Raw genomic sequence first — 8,685 nt, 5'->3', positions numbered from 1 at the left:
CCACTACATACGTTTGTAAACCATAAGAACATTGTACTAAGTATTTTTTTTTTTTTTAATATGTCAGTATAAATCATGTTTGATTTTGCTTTAATATTTTATAAGTGTATTATTTATAGAGAGCTTTTATTTTGTGGACTTCCTGTCGTTGCGTTTCTCTTTCATTTTTTATGTCTGGGCATGTCGAATCTGTGACGTGCGGCTCGCCCCATTTTTGAAGCGCTGTGATTGGCTAATGTGAGATAGTAGTGACGACGTTGCGTCTTCAATCTTCCAGTCTGTTATTCCAGATCTTTCCGAGCGGCGGTTTTGAATCCTGAGAGAGGAATTTGGATATTTGGCTTTTGGATTTTGGCTTGGCTTTCGACCCTTTGGACTTTGGACAACGAGAGGAGACTACATTGGACATCTTTTGGTGCTTCGGACGAACGGACCGTGAGTTATTTTAACTATTAATGAATAGTTAATTGTATTGAGCATGTACACGTTAGCTTGGTATGTCGGCCATGTCGTAGCTATGTTCGTTAGCGAGCAACGGCATAGGCTGATACAGCTCATGACATTGTCAACCCTGGTACATATTGTTAAAAGTATTATGTGTTTTTTATAACTTGTATTGTCCTGTGTGGTTGAGTTAAATGTTGTTAGCTAAAGCCCGCTAGCTAAGTAGCTACCTAGCCAGGTAGCTAGCTAGCTAGCGGACTTTAACTGGTTTGCTGGCTGGTGGCCCTGAGGTAAATGGCTTTGTCATGCTCTGACTTTGACCATGAGTTTGTTTCACGGTCGTGAGCCACTGGTGACACGCAACAGGCGGTTGTATGTGTCGTGTGCTTCGGTTTCCACGATGAGTTTGCATTTATTTATTAATTTTATATGTATTGCGTCAGCGTTTTCACAGATATTCCACATTGTCAACACTGGTACATATTGTCTTTCTTAAAGTTAATAGTGGTCATTATGGTAAAATAATTACGTGTTTTTTTATAACTTATATTGTCCTGTGTGGTTGAGTTAAGGGTCATTAGCTAAAGGCCGCTAGCTAAGTAGCTACCTAGCCAGGTAGCTAGCTAGCTAGCGGGCTTTACCTGGCTGGCTGGGCGGTGGCCTTTAGGTAAATAGCTTTGTCATGCTCTGACTGTGACCATGAGTTTGTTTCACGGTCGTGAGCCACTGGTGACACGCAACAGGCAGTTATATGTGTCGTGTGCTTCGGTTTCCACCATGAGTTGGCATTTATTTATTTCATATTTCATATTTATTGCGGTCGTTACTCAGCGTTTTACACAGATATCCCACTGCAAGAAAGGACAAAATATCCATGGTGGTGTCTCATGCAGTTTAAAGTTTAGTAGTTGGAACGGACAAGAGAGATATGATGGATATTTTCGGTCGTCATGCACATTTTGACGAGTCTTTAAGCGCATGCGAAGTGGCTGTGTATGATATACCGTATGTTAATGAGTACACGTGCAGTCTGTGCATAAATGTATTGGCTTATAAAGGTCTGTGTTTGCAATAGCTGAGGTGTGTGTGTGCGTGTGCGCGTGCGTGTGCGCGTGTGTGTGAGAGATTGTTTTTGATGTTATAATTTTTTGTGTGTTTTTACTGCTGACAAGTATGTTTACGAATGTTTTTATATCATGGAGAATAGATGTAGAGTCCAGCTCTGTATAAGTGGTGTGAAAATAGCTTTGTCATGCCCTTTTTTTTTAACATGAGTTTGTTTTACGGTCCTGATGCAGTTTCAAGTTTAATAGTTTGAATGGACAAGAGAGATATGATGGATATTTTTCACGAGTCTTTAAGCGCATGTGACGTGGCTGTGTATGATATACGGTATGTTAATGAGTGTGCAGCCTGTGCGAGAATGTATTGTCTTATAAAGGTCTGTGTTTAGTAATAGCTGGGGCAAGCGTGTAAGAAATGCAAACTTGTATTGTGTGCGTGTGCTTAAAAAAAAAAAAAATGTAATGTATTTTTTTGTATTTTAATTTTTTACTAGTGCAAAACCAGTGACACGCGTTTATATCACAGAGAATAGATTTAGAGTCCAGCTCTGTATAAGTGGTCTGACATTTTTTATGGTATGTATTATTTGATACTATATGAATAAAATGTAATTGAAATTTAATTAATTTTTTTGCAGAGGAGAACATCATTTGAGGAGACTAGTGGACACTGAGTCTCAGAGGAAGAGTTTTCAATTTGTTTCACACATTCAATACAAGTTTTCAGAGTTATATTCCTGATAACGTGTTTGTCTAGTGTGCCTTATTTTCCCATTTAGGATGCCTCGCGGGAAGAGCCACCGGCTGTCCGTTGCTGCCAAGCGGAGGATGGAGGAGCGGCGTGACAGGCAGGAGCCTGTCATTTCCTTCTCGGGCAGACCCCCTGGTATGTACTCAAACTTTTTTTTTTATTAAATGTTTTACTTTATTAATTGTTAGATGTTTTCTCACTATATTTAGTGGTAAGAGCTATTATTAGAAATTATGAATGAAATTTCTGACTGTGATTTTTTTACTTTTTCACTAGCCCACGGGACTGGACAGCGCCATGCCGTGAGGAGGTGGCCAACTTCTGCTCACACCGGCCGGAGCCACAAGTTGGTCATCCCGCCGGAGTCTCCAGGCAAAAAGGTAATGTTGTTTTGGAAGTCATTTGACAAATGATGTTTGATGTTAATCATAACCTTGTTTGCATGATAATAATTCTTTGTCGTGTTGTTCCAGTTTGTTCTTCTTGTCGGGGACTCCCACCTTCGCAGCATCGTGGATGGGTTCGTCACGATGCCGGAGGGATGCCTGACGTTTGGTGCCATGGCGACGCCGGGGGCTTGCGCCAGGGACCTGAGGACCGAGCTGGTAAGTGCGATTGTGCCACGTACCCCAGACCTGGTCTGTGTTCTTGCCCCCAGCAACAACCTGACGGCCAGGAGGACGGTGGAGCAGGCAGGGGAGGACTTCCGTGCGCTCATCGCCAGTGCCTGCAGTCGGTGGCCCAAGGTCTTCGTCCTGGACTTCGTTCCTCGCCTGTCGGTCGACGTGGATGTCCAGGATCACTTCAGGCAGGAGTTTCGCCGCGTTGCAGCAGTCATGGGTAAGTTTCAAAAGGATTTTTGTGAAGTTCATTTACATGTATGGTGTGTCATGTGTTGTATAGCAGACTTTTAACTTCACTATGTCGTCTTTGTGTATTTATTGTAGACGTGCGGTACTGCTGCATCGCGGAGCAGTTCCCTCTGGACCGCCTTGAGCTGGGATGGTGTAAGTATATGACTATTTAAGTGCATGGGAGATTTACTGTAAAATGTCTGTTCCGTCAATTAATTGTGATTGTTTGTTTTTGGAGGTCCATCTGAGCGACAGCCATGGGATGGGTGTCCTGGTCCAGCTGATGTGGAGCTACGCACGCCAGCAGTTGGAGACCCCCCCGCCGCCGCCCGTGGTTCCTCCCCGGACATCGCCTCCTCCCCCGCGTCGCCGTCCCCAGCCGGTCGTGATGGATGACATCGCCCCTGCCCCGCTGCCCCAACGCTGGACCGTAGTTGGACAGGACAGGAAGGTAAGACATGTGTGGTTGAGACTATTTGGAAAATGTCATATTTCCAATGATGATGAAAGGCCACCTTTTGATCAATTCTGTTCTGTCTGTCATTACAGAGGAAGCGACCTGTGGGACTTGGCCAGTCCACAGGTGCTGAGAAGAGGAGGGTGGTTCACAAGGTTCGTTAGTTTTGATTACGTTTGAAATCCCTCACTCCCCCCGCTCTCTCCTCAACTGTTATCTCCTCGCTCCCATCCTCGGAACAGTTCTCCTTAATGCCTACTGAGGAAGCCTCCTCTATCCTGATGTCCTCACTCGCCTCTTCTTTGGACACTCTCTGTCCCCCAATCGCACGACCGGCGCGATCATCTCCCCCCCCTCCCTGGCTGTCTGAACCACTGCGAACCAACAGATCATTGTTGCGAGCGTCAGAGAGAAAATGGAAGAAATCGGGACAGCACGAGGACCTTGCTCACTACCACCTCCTCTCTGACTTCACCTCAACTGTTTCGGCAGCTAAATCTGCCTTCTACCTGGCAAAGATCAACTCTTCTGCCTCCAACCCCAGGAAACTCTTCTCCATGTTCTCTTCCCTCCTCACCCCTCCTACCCCTCCGCCCCCTTCCTTCCTTACTGCCGATGACTTTGCAACTTACTTTACCAAGAAAGTAAATGACATCAGCTCCTCATTCACGCCTATTCCCTCCCAGAAGACATCTCCCCCAACTCTCAACTCGGATGGTCTTACCAGCTTTAGCCCCCTCACCTCTGAAGACGTTCACGCACTTGTTACATCTAACCGTGCCACCACCTGCTCCCTTGACCCGATTCCCTCCTCTCTTCTCCAGGACATCTCACACGACATCTTGCCATTCCTCACCACCCTGATCAACTCCTCCCTCACCTCAGGTGTCATTCCAGCGGATTTTAAGACCGCTATCGTGAAGCCTCTCCTGAAAAAACCCACCCTTGACGCTACTGACATCCAAAGCTACAGACCTGTATCTCTTCTTTCATTCCTCTCTAAAACCTTGGAACGTGCTGCCTACAACCAACTGTCATCCTATCTCTTGCGGAAGAACCTCCTAGACCCTAACCAATCAGGATTCAGGACTGCCCACTCCACTGAGACGGCCCTCCTCACTGTGACCGAGTCCCTGCGAGACGCCAAAACATCATCCAACTCCTCCGTTCTCATTCTCCTTGACCTATCTGCTGCATTCGACACAGTCAACCACCAAATTCTCCTCTCCACTCTGGCTGAACTTGGCATAACCGACTCTGCTCTCACCTGGTTTACATCATACCTGACAAACCGCACCTTTCAGGTCACATGGAATGGCTCTATGTCCAAACCCTGCTCTCTGGACACGGGTGTCCCTCAAGGCTCAGTATTAGGACCGCTTCTGTTCTCACTATACACCAGATCACTAGGTTCTGTTATCACATCGCATGGATTCTCCTACCATTGCTACGCTGATGACACCCAGCTGTTCCTCTCTTTTCCCCCGTCCTCTGACGCTCACATTGCAACTCGCATCTCGGACTGTCTGGCTGACATCTCTGTCTGGACAACTGCACATCCCCTCAAGCTTAACCTGAATAAAACCGAACTCCTCTTCATCCCAGGGAAAGACTGCCCTCACATGGACCTGTCGGTCACTGTTGAGGGCATCACAGTATTTCCTTCCTCAACTGCGAGGAACCTGGGTGTAATCCTCGATGACCAACTATCCTGCACCCCCAACATCACTGCTGTGGCCCGATCCTGCAGATTTGCCCTCTACAATATCCGCAGGATTCGGACCTTCCTCACAAAGGATGCAACGCAGCTCTTGGTCCAAGCACTGGTCATCTCCCGCCTTGACTACTGCAACTCTCTCCTGGCCGGACTCCCGGCCTATGCGATTAAACCATTGCAGCGTATCCAGAACGCTGCAGCACGCCTTATCTTCAATCTACCCAAATTCTCCCACGTGACCCCCCTCCTCCGTGACCTCCACTGGCTCCCTGTTGCAGCACGCATCCAATTCAAGACGATGACACTGGCCTTCAGGGCCATCAATGGAACGGCACCTGCCTACCTTCAAACACTGGTCAAACCTCATGCCCCGAAGCGAGCACTCCGCTCCTCTACTTCAGCTGGCCGGCTGGTACCACCATCGCTGAAATCAAACAAATGTCGCTCAGCAAAGTCCAGACTCTTCTCTGTTCTGGCGCCTCAGTGGTGGAACGAACTCCCGACCAATGTCAGGACAGCAGAGTCATTTGCCATCTTCCGAAAAAGGCTCAAGACTCACCTGTTCAGACTTCACCTCGACTCTACATAGCATGACCCACTAACACCCTCCCTCGACACCCCCCCCCCCCCCCCCCCGCAAAAAAAAAAAAAAAAAAAAAAAACTTGGATCGTAGCACTGTTACTCTTGAAGTACTACTTTACTCAGATGAGGACCTAACACTTGTTCTATTTTTAGCTCTTACTGCATCGGCAATGATACGTCGTGGTTTCTTTGTTTCCTTCTTTTGACAAATGTACTTATTGTAAGTCGCTTTGGACAAAAGCGTCTGCTAAATGACCTAAATGTAAATGTAAATGTTTTATTTGAAAAATTTGTATATGTTTGAATGTATGGATGCTTTGTTTTTGATGAAACATTTCCACTAATAGTCTTCCTGTGTTTTTATTTCACAGGCCGTGTGTTCCACCCCCCCACTCCTGTCCTGTTCAGCTCGGAGATCCTGGAGGCGATGGACCAGCTCGTGCCTGCGGACCTCAGTGCCCCCGTGCACTCCCCTGCAGTTCCAGAAGGCCGACAGGTAATTATCATTTAAATTAGATCTGTTTTTTTATGACATGTTGTAAAGTTTCCACTTTTTAATGTTGTATTTGCTGATGTCAAAAAGGAGCTCTGTTTTCAATATGTCTTTGTTTTGTCTGTTTTCTACATTTTATAAGGTGGAGCGTCGTAGGAAGGCGGTGGCTTCCGAGAAGACTCCTAAGGTAAGTGTACTTTGTTTTAAAGTAAAGGATGTATATAGCATGGTGTTTGCGCGTACATATATTAATATAAAAACAAAACTTAAGTGTAATTTATGCTCAGTGATTGAATAGTTCCACAAATTGACATTGAAATAAAAAACTTTAATTTTAGTTGAATTCCCATTATGTGTAAATAAATGTAACTTTAAAAACCAAGTCTAATATACAAACTTGCGATTAGTTAATATCCAAAATATTTTGTCAATATGTTAATGAGGACTCGTGAAAATCATCTGCTCTGTGAAGTGTTCCGCGATCATTCCTGTTGTATTGTGAAATGGCGGTAGCAATAAAAATGATTGATGATTGAAGTTGGTTGCTGGTTTTTCCCTGTATTCAGCCCTTGAGGAAGACAACCACCACAGGTAAGTCCAGCAAAGGTAAGAAGGTTGCTGATGCGGTTTGCGTGTGTTCGGAGAAGTTTCCGTTGCCGGTTGTTGCGGGGACTAGTGTTAGGGCTAGGTCATCTGTGGATGTGGATGCATCGGTTGCGTGCAGTGTTGTGGCTGCCATCAAGCATGTCGTTGCTCCTGTGTGTACGTGGCAACGTTCTGATGTTGATGACATACGCGTAGAGGGTGTCAAGTTGAAGGAGTTCATTGATGAGGCAAGTCAGGACGGTAACTAGAAAGAGAAGTGCAAGTTGGTTGAGGGGCATAGTGTGTTTGGCGGGAATTGGAGAGTAGCTATTGGTGACTTTGTGGAGAAGTCGGAAGAGACTGAGCTGTACGAAGAGCTGCAAGCAGCGCTCTTCAGCAGTGGGATGTGCCTGTTGAACCTCCATCATGCGGTTAGTGCCATCATTCTTCACGAAGGTTATTTCGTGGTTGTTGATTGTGGCACACGGGATGCGTCTGGGCTGGCATCCAAGATTGGTACGCCTGTCGCAGTGTTCAACACGTGCCTTGGTGACCTGATGCTTCATATCGGGAAACTACAGCAGTCTTTAGGGGCAAAGTGGTTTAGCATTAGTAGCATATCTGTCAAGTCTTGTTCGGATGATGCTGATGTGGAGAGGGCTGTAGCTTGCACAGTCAGTGATGTTGACGTCAGAGTTGCAGATGGCGCTGATGTGGAGAGGGCTGTAGCTTGCACAGTCAGTGATGTTGACGTCAGAGTTGCAGATGAGGTTGAGGAGTGCACTTCTCTTAGGGTTCGGACCAGTGTTAGAGGGTCATTCCATCAGGGGAATCGTCGCTTTACACATGGGGGTGTCCAGTGCATGGCCATAGCTTTGACAGGCATTGTGAAGCATACTGTTGCCAGTGTGTTTTCATGGAGTGCAGCAGATCTGGACAAGGTTGTAGTTGAAGGTGACCGGTTGTACACGTCTCTGCGTAAGAAGGGCATCTCTGGCTCTTCTGAGATATTGTGTGTTCCTGATTTGCCTAAACAGTTAGTTGTTGAGGGACAGCAGTTTGAGTGTGACCATGGTGACTTTGTCACTGGTGATGTCGATGTGGTAGGTGGAGACCTAGTTGAGGCTAAAGTGTACCACACTCTTTCTAATGGCTTGGAAACTATGTTTTCCAAGTATGACACGTGTTTACTCACGGTGTGTGGCACTACGTGTAGTGTCATTTGTCAGAATGGAGAGTATGCTGTGGTGGATTCCCATGCCCGTAGTGGCAGTGGAATGCCAGATGCAAATGGTAAAAGCGTGGTTGTTTATTTCAGGTCCCTTAAAGACCTGAAAAATCATATATCCAGTTTGGCTGGATCGCTTTGTACAGCGCAGAAGTTGTTTGAGATAGCTGGTGTTCGTGTTGTCCAGATCTCTCAGAGCTCTAGTTGTCCAACAGTGTCATGTGGAGACACTGTCATGGCTGATGTATCCACTGAGTTAGCTTTTGCGGAATCAGTGGATTTGAGTAGTTTACCTGAAGTCACAGTGTCATGTGGAGACACTGTCATGGTTGATGCATCCACTGAGTTAGCTTTTGCGGAATCAGTGGATTTTAGTAGTTTACCTGAAGTCAACAATGTTAGAGTTTCCAAGCGCAAGAGGTCAGTGGGTCGTTGTGTTCCACAAACTCCTGATGTTACGCTTGTTGAACCAGATGTTGATTCAGATGTTGAGTTTGTCAGTGATGTCA

General features: G+C 46.1%; 2 protein-coding genes across 2 annotated transcripts in view; one reads left to right on the top strand and one right to left on the bottom strand.

Moving 5' to 3' along the window:
• Positions 1-3,509, top strand: part of LOC311032172 (uncharacterized protein) — a gene marked incomplete at both ends in the record, with an annotated part of 7,139 nt that extends 3,630 nt beyond the window's left edge. The window contains 5 exons of the mRNA XM_084038813.1: positions 2,266-2,394; positions 2,536-2,639; positions 2,733-3,099; positions 3,207-3,266; positions 3,352-3,509. Coding sequence (XP_083894939.1) covers positions 2,266-2,394; positions 2,536-2,639; positions 2,733-3,099; positions 3,207-3,266; positions 3,352-3,509 — 818 coding nt within the window. The remainder of the gene's footprint in view (positions 1-2,265; positions 2,395-2,535; positions 2,640-2,732; positions 3,100-3,206; positions 3,267-3,351) is intronic.
• LOC311031936 (tubulin beta-1 chain-like) overlaps positions 1-7,508 on the bottom strand; it is a 131,929-nt gene extending 124,421 nt beyond the window's left edge. Inside the window, exon 1 of the mRNA XM_084038532.1 lies at positions 7,503-7,508. The gene's annotated coding sequence lies outside the window, so the exon portion shown is untranslated. The remainder of the gene's footprint in view (positions 1-7,502) is intronic.
• Between the last annotated feature and the right edge of the window lie 1,177 nt (positions 7,509-8,685).

This window comes from Eutrigla gurnardus, assembly GCF_963514095.1.
Source record: "Eutrigla gurnardus genome assembly, chromosome: 21".
In the NCBI taxonomy this organism is placed as follows: Eukaryota; Metazoa; Chordata; class Actinopteri; order Perciformes; family Triglidae; genus Eutrigla; species Eutrigla gurnardus.
The sequence above is the reverse complement of the archived record's forward strand: the minus strand, read 5'-3'. Positions and strand labels throughout refer to the sequence as shown.